The sequence below is a fragment of the Chaetodon trifascialis genome, chromosome 11 (genome assembly GCF_039877785.1).
Source record: "Chaetodon trifascialis isolate fChaTrf1 chromosome 11, fChaTrf1.hap1, whole genome shotgun sequence".
Taxonomy (NCBI): domain Eukaryota; kingdom Metazoa; phylum Chordata; class Actinopteri; order Chaetodontiformes; family Chaetodontidae; genus Chaetodon; species Chaetodon trifascialis.
In genome coordinates this window covers 1,591,243-1,606,066 of record NC_092066.1, presented here as the reverse complement: position 1 = coordinate 1,606,066, position 14,824 = coordinate 1,591,243, and the positions used below count along the sequence as shown (strand labels likewise).

Sequence of the window (14,824 nt, the reverse complement as noted above, 5' to 3'; positions counted from 1 at the left end):
ATGCTGCATTCAGGTCACAAGGAAAAGATGGTAGAGAAGAGTTTCCACTTCACAAAGGTTCTTCACATCAGCTCTCAGGTTGTAAAAAGTATTTGGGAAAATTGAGGTTTGAGGCTGAAGGACAGAATTTCTCTAGATTCTTGAATTGTGGTTAAACAACATGGAAATACATGTAAGCAAACATACAGAATCATGTCAGCTGCATATTCTCCATTTGATGCTGAAGTTCAAACATGTGACTTCTTGTAAAAGCTCAGTCCCTCACGGTGTCCCTCACTGTCCCTGCGGTTCTTTACTGTTTGGTTTTCTAGTGTCTCTGTCTCGTCCTGCCTGCTCACAACATTTCACACACGTTTCAAATTAAAGGTCAGTGGTCACGTTGATCAGACTGAGTAAATATTTAACAAACGTATTTCACTTAAACTTCTGAAGAAATGAACTGCATCAACATTTATTTTATGTTCATGTACAAAAAACTGACACCAAACACTATTAAAAAGCTGAAGCAAAGAAATAAATCAGTGACGTTGAAGACAAACAGTCCCGTGACCTGTTCAACCCGAAACTGAACGCTGATGAACCGACACCGAGCATGTCCAAAAGAATGTTTCTGAAATATAAAGGTTGTTTTCTGTTTTAAAATCAAAATCCAGCAAGTTTTGAGGACCAAGTGTCATGAGACTCAACGCTTTCAGTTCAGCTGAGAAAACAGGAGACAAAAGGTGTGTTTCTGTTTTGGCTCAGGGGCCCAGCGTGGAGGCGGAGCTAAGCGAAGGGTCCGGCGGCGGGCTCAGGGATGTTGGTGGCGTGCATGTCGCGTGTCATGTTGGACTTCTCTTTGAGTTTGGCCTGCAGCAGCGTGTGCTCCACGACGCCGATCCTCACGTCCATTTGGACGATCTCCTGCTTCAACTTGGTCAAACTCTGCTTGATCTTCACCACTGGAGCTGAGGGACCAACACAGACGACGGTCAGAGGCAGACAGACAGACAGCTCGTTTAATCAAAGTCAAGCTAAATCAGTCGTCGGTTTCACCTCCATCAGACATGCTGCTGCCTTTCTCCTCCATCTCCTGCTTCACCTTCTCCAGCTCCTCGCTGATCTGAAACACACAGAACACCCCCGAAAGGTCACAGGTCACAGCCCATCTGTCAATCATTCAGTGCATCACCAGAGGGATCGAGTCCAGCCAGCTGTCCCACTGTGAAATCAGCCTGAAGACACATTGTCCTGCTCGTCTTCTATTCTCATCATCAACACATTTTTATTGTGTGACTGTTACTGTGATTCTCATGACTTCTGCTGATCCCGTTCACCGTCTGAAGACAGTCCCTGCAAACTGAGATGGAGGCAGGACAGGAAGCACAAAGAGTCTTGGACATGTTTCTCTTATGATGCGTTCACTGACCTCTGCCAGCACTCTGGTCCTCTCAGTGACTCCTCCACTGGCCTGCTGGTAGCGCTCCTTTGCCTGGAGGAGGACACAGGTTTATATTTCCAAACTTGAGTTTTACCACGTGTGACAGATCTGACAGGACGGACGGACGGACGGACTCACACCTTTCCCGTGTTTCCACCCACTCCTCAACCCTCCAGCCCATCAGCTGGAGGCTGTCGCTTTGTGTCTGCGTGTGTTTTGGTCTCGAGGACAGTTTGGAGACACAGGTGAGACTGTTTTACCTCGCTGAGTTTGGCCTGGGCGCTGCGGTACTCCTGGATCAGATGCTCCAGCTGGTTGTTGATGTATTTCTCTCTGCTGCTCACCTTCTCCAGAGTCTTCCCGATGTCCTCCTGCAGTTTGTCCAGGTAGCTCTGCAGAGACAGGCGAGGACACACAGGACGCCGTGAAGACACACAGCTGGATGTTAAGGATGTTTTGAGCTCATTTTAACTGTTTGTGTTGGACTGAAACTCATCTTTTCAGTTCTGCTTTTCCATTTTCATTCTTTTGGTTCAAAATCTTAGTTTGGAAAGTAACGAAAGCTGTCAGACAAACTCAGTGAAGAGCATAACATGTCCCCACGAGACGTCGTGGAGCAGAAAGAAAAAGCGGCATCAAAAGAAAATACTTCAAGGTCAAGTACGTTAAACATGTACTGAAGTATTTTCAGTATTTGAGTAAATTTCATTAAACTGCACTGCTGCAGATGAGTGAACACGTGAGCTGCAGACGGACTCGAGTCAACAGCTCAACAGCATCACAGCAGTTATCGCTGAACCAGGTCAGTGAACGCACCTTGGCGTCTCTGAGCGAGGACTTGATCCCGTCTCTGTGTTGATGCATCTGGTCCACGTGGATCCTCCAGTCCTGCACACCGACACACAGACCAGAGAGCGGTCACACACACCTGAAACAGCAGCAGCCCACAGAGAGCATGCTGGGAAACTACTGTCTCATCACTCGGTCCTCATGTCCATCATGTCCATAAAGTGCATTTCATACTGAGCTTCATCATATCAATTTGGACGATGTCCTTTGATTTTACAGCCCGTGTGGACAAACGTAGAAGTTTAGCATGTCTTCACCATCACAGCTGATCGATAAGACAACATTTTATGACCACCTTCTGCTTTGAGACAAAATCAAGACAGATGTCCGACTGCTGCCTTCAGGGACCACCGAGACATTAAAGAGTCAAATCAGCTGGGAGACGCCTGCGTCCTCACAGGAGTCTCCGCCTGCTGCAGCTGGTTTTATCCCATGTTTTTATCATGTAAAGCACGTTTTCAACTCTGTCTTTTACGCTGTCAGAAAAAAACATTTGGACAACTTTACAGTGACGAAGACTTTCAAAACCAGGAAAAACTGTCCATCCATTATCTATACCGCCTATCCCTTTCGGGGTTGCGGGGGGCTGGAGCCTATCCCAGCTACAATGGGCGAGAGGTGGGGTACACCCTGAACCGGTCGCCAGCCGATTGCAGGGCCACATGTAATGACAAACAAACATGCACACTCACACCTACGGACAATTTAGAGTCATCAATTAACCTAATGAGCATGTTTTTGGTCTGTGGGAGGAAGTCGGAGTAAGCGGAGAGAACCCACGCATGCACGGGAAGAACATGCAAACTTCACACAGAAAGGCCCCGCCTGACCCGGGGATCAAACCGGCAACCTTCTTGCTGTGAGGCACACGCACTACCTGCTGCGCCACCGTGCAGCCCAGGAAAAACTGTCCACATATCTAATTAACCACAACCCACAGGAGACTGAAACCGACACCACATGAGGCTCGGAGAACAGAACCACCTCCAGCCGTTCAGGTGAAGGCAGAACTCAGGTGAGGACATGCGTACCTTGTTGTCTGTCCTGATGGTGACTTTGAGCTGCGGCAGGACTCTCTCCACCTCCAGGTTCCACTCCGCTGCGTCAACCGTCGACTCCAGAATCTCTTCCGGTTTGGAGGACGGCTCTGCTTCCTGTCAGGGAGCCAAAAACACAAACCGTGTCACCGTCAAGTGTCGCAGAACTCAAACTTACAGACCTGAAGGGAGGAAGGACGCCGTCCCGACAGAACGTCCCGGTGAACTCACACTGTGAGCCGTCCGTAGCTTCAGAGCCTCCAGGTCCATCACGTTCTCCTCCTCCTCCTCATCAGGCTCCTCCTGGGATTACACACACACACACACACACACACACACACACACACACACACACACACACACACACACACACACACACACACACACACACACACACACACACACACACACACACACACACACACACACACACACACACACACACACATGAATCCACTTCACAGACGTCACATGACTCACATGATTCTTTTGGTCTATTTTAAAGCACATCCAGGAGAAGCTGTCGTTCGTTTGTTGCAGTTTGTTGCTGGACCTAAAACTCAGGTTTCACGCTGTCTACTGCGTATGTGCAGATTGGCCGAGACATCACATGGTTTGGAAAGCTAACGGTCAAATTTAGGGCTCTGATCAATCACTCGATGTTCTGAACAGTGTTAGAAATGATAAAACAGTCAGTCAGTTGGATTTAAGTCGGGACCTACGATCATCTCCTCCTCCACTCTGCTGAGTGTGAGCTCTGCGTCGTCCTCTATCACAGACTCTTCTTCTGTGGTTTCTGTAGGGTAGTTTGGTCTGGAGGAGAGCAGGAAAAGGACAGGAAATCAGAAGACGTGAACACGACCGGCTTCTCCGAGAATGACATGCAAAAAAAAACACGACGAGTCACGATTAACGGCGTCTGAATTTCACTTTGACTGAAAAGGTGCTTTGTTTAAAGTGTTCTGTTTTGACACATTTCACCTTACATTTTCATCAAATTTCCATGAATTGTTCGGCCTTGCTCTTCAGTATGATTTCCCCTCTGCGGGCCCCTGCTGTCTCCTCTGTGTGACCCTGTGCATTAAAGCTTCCTTGTGGAGCTTTTTTCCGTTTTGTCGATCTCATGCATGAGGACGCAAACGTGGGTGACACGACACACAGTCTAAGCAACAGTGACACAGCACTCCACCGACCTACAGGTGGCGGTAATGTGCAAAACAAGCTGGTGGACATGGACGTAAACATGCACGATTACAGCACTTAGGCGAGCTTTGCAGGTGTTTTACGAGGAGGGACGCACACGATGCATTTAGGTGAGTAACACCTCATGTGCACATAACTCTGTTTGTTTACTCAGAAGCAGAGCAGCACAAACACTGAAAACAAATGAGAGCGAAGGCGAAAGAGGAAAAGGAAAGAGCGGGTTTGTTTTAGAAATGTCTGAGTACCTTCTGAAGGAGAAGCCCCTCCTCTTCAGAGCCTCTTCAGCCAGCCGGTCCAACACGAAGCAGACATGTTCGCCTGAACCCGACTTCAGTTTGGAGGGCGGGAAGTCCACTTTAACACCCTGACAGACACAGCGATGAGTCAAATATGTCCCCTACGCTCTCAAAGCTCTGACTGTTTCACAGCAGCGAACATTGAGGAGTCTGAGTCCAGGTGTCAGCTGTGAGGAGGCAAACATCATCAACACACGCATATGAAGACTTGGACCTGGCTTGACTTCTTACTGAAAAGGTGAAAATCTGATTTGACTGGACTCAATGCCTCAGAGTCTCCATTTTAACCGCAGACACTCGGAGACACAACACACTTGTGAGGGAGGGTTCAGCGTCACTTACGAAAGCTCTGAGCTCTGCCAGGATGTTGGACACGGTGGCGTTGGGTTCGTCATACTCCTGAGGCTCAGCGAACGGCCTCCCTGCCGTGCTGATGAGCCACGCCGCGATGATGGTGAACATGTAGAACTGCTCGCCCGGGTTGGACGCCAGATACGAACTGGAGACAAAGTAATGTCTGATGGGGGAAAACAGGGGGAACATCACTGCAGTGAGCCTCGTCTCTTAATGACCTCAGGGATCGAGCCTTTTCTTTGAATTACCCACTTTTCTTTTTCTGTTACGTTCTTCCTGAATCTTGTTTGTATTTCTTCCTTTTTTCTAGGATTCGTCTTTTTCAGAGTATTATCTATTACTGCAGTGCAAGTACTGAAGAGACGATGTATTCATCGCTTTAATGTAACAGGTGGAAAAGTACTTTAAATACTGCTGGGTATCTTAACCTACAAATATACATCATACTTTACGAGTTTATTTATGTTTTGGACTAATTACTTCAAGCTGTGAAGTACCTAAAGCTGTCAGACAAATGTGTTGGAGTAATAGTACAATATTTGCCTCAGAACTGGACTGGAAGTTGAAGTAGCAGAAAATAGAAATATTTATACTCAAGTACAAGTACCTCAGGACGGTACTGAAGCAGAGTACTCGAGTAAAAGTCCTACAAATGTTAAATGTGGCAGTAATATTCACCCTGCACAATCCACATGTCCACTCGTGGATCGTTTCTGGTGAAATTCAAAAGGTTTATCTGCCAACATTTGGAGACCACGTTACAAAAACATATAAATCAGACACCTATGAGACCCAAAGGCTTTAGTTAGCTGGTTAACTAGAAGTCATGTCTCACCTGGACAGGTTTTTCATGTTGTGTTTGGCCAGGACGTCCTCCTCATAATTTAACACCTTTAACTTCTCCAGTAAACACTCCATCACTACAAACGCCTGATGAGCTGCTCCGGGACCGCGTTCGTCTTCATCTCCCCGTCTACCGTCATCCGCCATTGTCTGGACTCTACCAGCGGCCAGACATTCGGCTAAATGTTTAAATAAAACGAGACTAACCCAATTCTCGAACTCCTTTAGCCAACTAGCGCGCTGTTAGCCCGCTAGCTGTGAGCTGGTTTGTTAGGCTTCCTCCCTGTTGTCAGGCAACCGGGCGCTAACGCTAGTAGCCGGACGGGTAGCTAGCTAATCATAGCTGCCAAAGAAATCACGTTTAAAACTTACATTTCAGACTCGTAGCTTATCAAAGTAAAATGTTTCTTATCAATTTTAAGAATATGTACAGACCAGAAACTTTAAATGCGCCATGACTATGGAGTTTGCAGCGCTTAAATCATCCAACGCGACTAGCATTTAGCACTGTCAGCGTCACTATCGACACCAGCGCAAAGGGTTTCCGGCGTGGCCTTCGAAAATAAAAGCTTTCCTGTGGTTGCTTTGCTGGCAATGTCTTCAAATTAAAAGCTCATAAGAGGAGGCTGTCAAAAGTGCAATTATTTCTACGTGTATTTAAAAATTTTGAAGAAAAAAAAGTGTCAAAGGCCAGAATGAGAGACAAGAGCAGACAAAAAAAGTACAATAATATGTCATATATTTGTCATTGTCGTAATAAAGAAAAATACTGTTTGGAAATATTACACTATTTTGTTTTGCAGCATCAGCATGTCTGCACTCTTTCTCATGTATAATGTTCCATGTCTCCAAAAATATGTTTATTTGTAGTTTTTAGAGATAGGTGGTTCTCACAGTACAGCCATGCTACAAACATATGATCTTATAGGATATGATGCATTGCTGTAGATTAAAGCAGCCAACAGGATATAAAGTCGTTCAATGAGCTCAACCTTAAACATCTTCAGCAGTAAAAAGCAGAAAACACATAAATGCAGCAGGAATATTAATCCACAGACAGCAGATATAATAGAAAACACTGACAGGGAACATTTTACTGCAACATGAATTCTTTTACTTTGACACTTTAAGTAGAGGATCTGAACACTTCTTCCAGCGCTGATGCACAGTGTGTGTATTTGTGTGTGTGTGTGTTAGTGAATAATTCATATCTCCACCCCCCATGGTGCAGCAGGCAGTGAAGGGAGGGGGTGTTTGTTTAATCTGCATGCTGCTCCCTGCCTGTCTGTGAGCACACAGGTGGAGCTCCCTGGTGGCTGCGTTTGATTGACGGGCTGCTGACTGCCTGCTGCATCGCTGATGACGCTCAGCGAGCTGCAGAGCCGCTTCCTCGACTCACCATCGGCTCAGCTGAACTGAGGAATGTAATCATAGAAACACAACATGGGGGTGTGATTCAAACACATTAAAGGAATATGCAGACATCTGATGTGATGTGGTTGTCTAACGTCTTCCCCAGACTCAGATGTCTCAGAGGCACATCAGTTTAATCTGTGCGTGTCCAGGAGCTTCAGAGACAGGTCCAGGACATGTTCAGCCTCGGCCACAGATTGAGGACATTCATAAGAGAAATAAATCCACATTCCAACAACTGGAAAAAGATAAATTCATCTTGGAAGATTTATGTTTTTATTGAGATAGTTTGGTCAAGATAGTTGTACAGTGAAATGTACATATTGGCTCCTTCATATCATAAGTGAGACGCTGATCTGTAGTTAATATGAAAAGCATCACATAGTCAACCACCACCACACAGACGGCCTGCCGTCCATGAACATGTGCTGCAGCAGCTGTTCGTGAATCTCCTGCAGACACCTTCAAACCAGACCTAGAGCTGAGCCGGTCTTTACACAACCTGTGGAAAAGGAAGCTTCCTCTGCTGTGGTGTGAGTGCCGGCTCGCCGCAGCCACACAGCGTGTCATCCCGTGGCCTTGCCTCCTTCTCTTGGCTTGCCAGTGTTCGATGGAGAGGTAATTCAGAGGAGAGGCAGAGGTGGATCCTGGTTTAACCTGAGCGAGGCGGTAATGAGTGCCAGCGGCCGGGAGGCTTCACCTCAGGGCCCGCAGGAAGCTTATCAGCCCACTGGGCACCATCCAGAAAGGCTATTTATGCCTTTTTGCCGCAAAATAACTGTTATCTGAGAGTCATTATTTCACTGGATATTATCTAAAAGGGGTGATAGGTGACGTTTTTACTGTTCTGCAGCATTAAATGACCATGTGTGGGTTGTCTAGATAACAAGGACGATACATCAGAATCACGATTAGCTTTACTGGCCGAGTCTCCCACAAGAGAGTCGACACAGGAAACAGTTTCCAGACAGAAACAGTGACACAGCTAAAAATAACAGCTCAGTGAAGGAAAGCGTGGACTGACGATACAAATGCACTAAGAAAACCAGAGCAGACTGGACCTGCTGAGGAGTCTCAGGTCTTCCAGTCTGCAGGAGACACTCCTGAGGACCCAATTTGGACTCTGTGGTGGCACCGGACAGACTGAACAGCTCGATGCTGGATCCTCACTTCAGGTCCAGGAAGACTGTAGATCTGAGACCCTGAAGGTGTCCTCCATTCCCTCACTGGTCCCAAGTGTCAGTGGTGTTGTTGCAGTTCCGGCTGTTGGCTGATAGAGGTCAGTAAAGGTCAAAGATTGCGCACTGCTCCTTCAGAGAAACGGGATGGGTTGTTAATTGTCGCTGCTGTGTGAGCACAGATGTGAGACTGGCTCACAGCTTCATTAGTATTCTGCTTCCTCTGCCGTCGTCTCGGAGCTCATTTCCCTAACAGAAGGTGTCAGTTCTTTCAAACGCTGGATTCGTCATTTTGGAAAGAAAACGCTCTCTTTTTCACAGCTTGATGAGTCATTATGTTCCCTGAAAACTGACTGACAGGCGAAGCGATTCGATCCCACACACTGAGCTCCATTCACTCTCTCTGCATTGACAAGACGTCTGCATTCATGCAGTTCTCAGGTGAGCAGATGACGTTTCTGGGCTGATCCAGACAAGCTGAACTGTAGAGGACACGTGTTCTGGTCTGTAATGCTGCTGTTTCAGTTTGTGCCCTGAACAAACTCATTAAAAACAACCTTTATATTCGTTTTGTCTCATTTTTAAAGACACAAACCCGCTGTGATGATGTATGGCCGTAGCTGAAACAATCGTCTTGACAAAGCTAAAGGTGGTTTAAAAGTAAATAAATGTAATTAAGACGTGATGCAATTTCAGCTTTTGAAAGAAAGCAGAAATTTAATTAATGGACTTATTATTCTTTTTTTTTTTCTGTAAAAATCTATGTTTCCATCTCACATTTTCACTGATAATTTATTACATTTCTTGTTAATTAACAAGCATTAAAAGGTAAACCCAAGACAAATAACGCAGAAATTTCTCTTGAAACTGCCACACAAGTGGCTCTGCTGGCCACACCCACTACTAGTGATGTCACAACAGGTGTTTTCACCTTAAGCAGCTGCTGAAACGCTCTGTGTGACATCAGTGAATGTGGCGAGGCCTGATGGATGAGACACTTGAAAGATTTTGCTCTGTGGGATTCACTTCGATGTTTTTTCTTCAGAGAGTCGAAGCCAAACCAGAACTTAGAAATCTCAGTTGCAGACTTCAAACATGGAAACTGTGGTTAATGTCGTGCTCAGGCCAAATTTATTAAACTGTTATTATGAGCAGCAAAATGGGAAAAAAACACTTGTTTCACTTCATAAAAACTGCTGCAAATATATAAATCAACAAAAGAAGCAAATGTCGGCTGTTTATCTGGTGTGGCAGAAAGTTTAGCACGCGGCCTTGGACGTCCTGTTTTTCCCATTCTGTCGACGTTCTGTGAATGCAGCACAACGAAGGACTCTGGTCTGTCCAGCAGAGTTTGGCTTGTTGTGTAATGAGACATTTTAGCATAACATTTAGCTTGAAATCCTGCTTCAGCTTTGACCCTCTGTGCCTCCTGTAGTTTTCCTGTTCAGTGAAGGATTGAAGAACATTTCCAGAGCGTCCACTCACTGCGAGTTTGACCTCCAGATAAGGTGGCTCAGATCGTCTGATGAACTGTGGAACAAAAACAGCTTCCTCAATCACGCTGAAAGTATTCAGAAACTATGATAAATGCTTCATCATTTCTCAAATGTGGAGGACGCAGACAAATTAAACCCGTCCACCTGCTGCTTCTGCGCTGAGGCCAAATGGATGCTGTAAAAAACAAAACTCAGTAAACAAACAGGCAGTAAATGCTGCGTTTATGGTCGATTTGCAGTTTAAATGGCTCATCTGTTCATTTATTTCTTCATCCTGTTGGGAAAGCTGTCGTCAAAGCTGAAACAAAGTCGTTAAAGCCCTCCAATCAGTGAGGGACATGTCCGGGAAGCTCGAGGACGAGGACGATGGAATGTTATGGAAACCAATAACCTGAAAATGTGACTGAGTATAAAATAATGTGATGAATTTAAGTATACTTTAACGATTTCAATTCAACAGACACTGGATGTAAATTGATTCTGGTTTTTCTTGAACAATGAGAGAATATTATGTTGATGGTGTCACATTCTGCTTTAAACCTTCTGTGATGGTCACAGCGATGCAGATATGCTGCAGATGCAACAGGCTGCGGTCCAGCCTAGCATGCTGGACTGCAGTGGTGCTAACAGGCTACATTCGCTGCTAGCAGCATAACACGGCCCAGTGTCCCGCCCAACGATCTGCAGCTGAGCTGCATTGTGGGTAGCGGTCGGCAGGTTTTGAAGAAGAATGGCGAATTAAAAAGAGGACGTCTCTGGCTGTGCGGTGTTGATTGTTAACCTTTATTTAAATCCACCCATCATGAGTCTGACGCTGTTCCGGGAGCGTGATGTTGAATCTGAGCAGGACTCTTTTAATGGAAATGTCACTCAGGCGGCGTCATGTTTCTGCAACACTTTGTGCTGTATGGAAATGAGACGTCTTTCAGACTCAGTCACTCGTCTTCTCACTTGATAGCTCTTCTTCTGTGGTCTTGTAGCAGTCACAGTGCACAAAGGAGAAACATGACAAGACCTCCGAGCCACAGCCTCATCGAGCGTTTGACACAGATAATTTTAAGGAAGACGTTTTCTGGATGCTAGCTGAAGATTTGAATCCAGTAAAACACAAAAGAAGCTCACTCCTGTAAATCGCACCTGTGAAAAAGGTGTTACACTGCAAAAAGAACAGATTTGACAAGTCAACCTCAGAGCAACAGAGGCTCCTCAGGGAGCATTTTTCAAGTGTTTCTGGCACTGAAGAAGAAGTGTTCACACTCTGAAGGAGAAGATGAAATTGTGTTAATGGAGCTGTGGATCGGCAGACGGCGCTCCTCTCTCGCCTCCCTGCGCCGGAATCACCCGAGGCCATTTCTCTTCAGCAGATTGCTTGAAGAGCTCAATTGTGCTCGGCTAATGCATAACAAACAGATGGAGCTGAATGCAATCACTCCAGAGCGGCGTCTCTATCTCGTTCTCTCTGCCTCTCTCTCTCATAAGCACTGAAATAAATCAAAATTATGGTTTCTGGCGTCAGTGCTGCTCTGCAGGAGGAGAAACGCTGCAGTGCAACAGAGTTAACGCGTGGCTCACAATCACAGATCTGTCTGAACGAGGCCAAATTAATTATCCTCACGTCGCTCACTTCTCTCAAGCTTTGACGGGTACAATCCACTGAAGGTGAAGCACAGGTGGCTGCAGGCGACGACCGGTATCCATGGCGGGTGGTGTCATCTGTCTAAGTTGGGTGGAGGTTATAAAAAGCAGCAGTGCTGAAATTAGACGGAGCAGCTGAGAGCCTGCAGAGAGCAGATCAGACTGCAGCTGCTTTACAGAAACCTCCAGATTCATGATCGCAGGGAGGCTCGAACACACGTCAGGCGCTGATTCACATCTGCTGTTCGCAGCTTTGAAACGTGACCATCCTGCAGGATGTGATCAGACTGAAGCAGTTCAGACGAGCTGTAACAGCTTCAGCAGGAAAAGGCAGCAGACACATGAAGGCAGCAGTAACTGATCCACAAACAGCAGCCAGAAAAACACCTTACTGCTGCAGGACGAGTTTCACCTCAATGACATTTTGTAGCTAATGCACACGTTCAAATGCAGGCCTTCTATTGTACTTTCATAGCATCATATTAGTACTTTTACTTAAGTGAAGGATCTGAATACTTCTTCCAGAACTGGTGAACAAAGCGGAATCACCCTGTGCAGGACAACATGTCTGAGGACGAAGCTGCGTCTTTGGATCCGAATGTGAGAGGGGAGTGTAAGGGTCAGATTTTTACATCACATATTGAAACACAGCCTGACCCCGCAGGGCCTACCCGACCCCGAACGAACCGAAAGACGAACACACGCAGGACTCTCACCTCAACTTGAACCAGCACTGTGTCAGTGTGTACATGATGTGATGGTGTGTACGTACTCGTCTCCCACAAACTTCCTGCGTGTTTATCAACTGTTCTGTTCCGCTCTTCCATCTTCAATATAACATGAAATATTCATAACTGTAAGCCAGTGTGTGTGTGTGTGTGTGTGTGTGTGTGTGTGTGTGTGTGTGTGATGAATGTGAAGTCTTGTGCTGCATTAAAAAAAATTACTTGAGTTTCATCGAGTAAAAAACTCAAAATCAGCACAAAACGAAGTCTTCTGCAGCCTTTCTGCTTCCTCTCTGTCACATTTAGCGTGAGGACGAACAACCCCCACGACATTTTGTTGTGATGGTTTCAGATTAGAAAACACATTAATTAATAAATTAGGCTGCTTTCAAGGTCCATTGTAATCCTACCTGTGGTTAAGTATTGCTAACACCCACTTCTTATCAGACCCCAGTATTTCCTGTGATCATGAAATTATGTAGGCGTCCTTTCAGAATAAAGCTCTGGATCTGCACTCTTGGAGGAAATAAGGGCCCCTGTGTTTGTTTTAGGGCCGATAAATTCTCAGTTGACAAAGTGCTGCTGAGGCCTCCGGCCACACGCAGACGAGCCCGACAGTAAATTCCCTCCTGAGTGAAGGAGACTGATTGGTATTTCATTTGGACGCCGGCGGCGGCGGAGAAGTGAATCCGCGGGACTCTGCTGACTCAGCTGAGTGGTTATGATCTGCTTGAGCCGACATCAAGTTAGAGATTTAATTTGGGCCACAGAGAGATGAGATGAGTGGACGATAGCGACAGGGAGGAGGGATGATGGGAGCCTGCTGCTCAACGCCGCTTTGAGATGTTAGTGATGAGAGCTCACAGAGACGACGGCAGCATTTCACTTCATACAGGCCTCATGAGAACTTTATTTATACAAAAACAACAAAATGAGTAAAGTCTGGTGCTGGTTACACAGTACAGGCCAAAATAACAACAGCACAGGTCCTTAGTGAGCTGAGTTTCCTCGTAAAACATTAAAACTGGATTGAGATGATTGGAAAAACACAACATGGACACTGAGGCGTAGTCAAGAATGAAAAAGAAGGTAATATATGCAAGAGATGAAAGCTAGCTAAAAACGCTCAAACCTTATGAACAAATACTATAAATCTACTGCATCACATCCACCAGCAGGAAGATCTGTGACAAGAGAAAGAAGTTTAAAGCTATACAGGAAGTGTATTTTTCAGAATAAGACACAGCACTTTAAGCTAAGCTTCCACAGAAAATGTATGTGATGACTGAAATCGTGCCGTCCTGATGGACGCTGTTAGCTCACTGATCACTGCAGGAGAATGAAGTCGGTCTGCTCGCTGAGCTTCAGAAGAAACTGTGAATATCAAGCAGCAAAACTGAAAAAAAGAAAGAAATTTAACATTCATACAGCAGCACTTTGAAGCCCAGCACATCTCAGACCGCCTTAAATCCACGACGCTCACCTTCAGGAGAGTAATTACAGCCTGATGTCAAAAACATGACAATCAAGATCAGCGAGGCTGCGCTGCTGCAGAGTTCATGCAAAGTTTTCATTAGTTTTATGGCGACTGTACTGTTCCGCTCCTCACTGTGGGAGGTGCTGCTCCATCAAAGCTGGAGCTGCACCGAGCGAAGAGCTGATCAAAGTAACGTCGTCTCGACGAGCTTCAGTCAAAACACACGCAGGAAGTTTATTTCAGTTCTCGTGGGGATCCCGAAGTTTCCAAAGACACCAAATCTGTCAGGCTGAATTCTGGGAAAATGAGTTTATGAGCCGATGAATACTTTGATATGATGTTTGTCAAACTTTAAAGACACCTGAAGGTCCAGCGTGGAGGACGTCAGAGGACCTGCTGGAATTTCATATTTGTTTTTTCATTCGTGTCCAATCACCTATCTGCACAGGGAGCAGCTCCTCTTCCTCAGAGGCAGCCATGTTTCTACAGTGGCCCAGAAGGGACAAACCAAACACTGAGGGCAGAGAGGGTCGGGGTGGTTTCTCCCTCACAAACTCTACTATTTTATACTTGTATTTGATGTACATGTACACAGCTGACTTTTAGTTTGTTTCTTTTTTATTGTCTTTTTGTTCTTGTTCTTCCTCTACGTTTTATTTGCGTTTCTGTCTGTAATGACTAAATTTTCCCAGCGTGGGATCAAAAAGTTTCATCTTATCTTATCTTATCTTATCTTATCTTATCTTATCTTATCTTATCTTAATGCTGGATGGCACTGAATCCTACACACTGGTCCTTTCAGGAGTTGACTCATTTACTGTTGAATTCAGGTTTTTATTGCTGGCTCGTTCGCTCCACGTCACCCGTTAGCTCAGATAGCTCAGGTGTGCAGTGACAG

The 14,824-nt window shown here is 45.7% G+C and overlaps 2 protein-coding genes across 2 annotated transcripts in view; one reads left to right on the top strand and one right to left on the bottom strand.

Annotated features, from left to right (window-relative positions):
- Positions 1-14,824, top strand: part of LOC139338735 (zinc finger protein 91-like) — a 299,694-nt gene that overhangs the window by 55,801 nt on the left and 229,069 nt on the right.
- On the bottom strand, positions 106-6,546 carry ift57 (intraflagellar transport 57 homolog (Chlamydomonas)). The gene is made up of 11 exons (XM_070973696.1): positions 5,995-6,546; positions 5,148-5,322; positions 4,755-4,873; positions 4,029-4,119; positions 3,538-3,609; positions 3,301-3,423; positions 2,237-2,308; positions 1,681-1,812; positions 1,409-1,471; positions 1,036-1,102; positions 106-947 (listed from the first exon to the last, which is right to left on the bottom strand). Exons 1-11 carry the CDS (start codon positions 6,147-6,149, stop codon positions 766-768), a joined length of 1,251 nt encoding a protein of 416 aa, XP_070829797.1. The 5' UTR covers positions 6,150-6,546; the 3' UTR covers positions 106-765.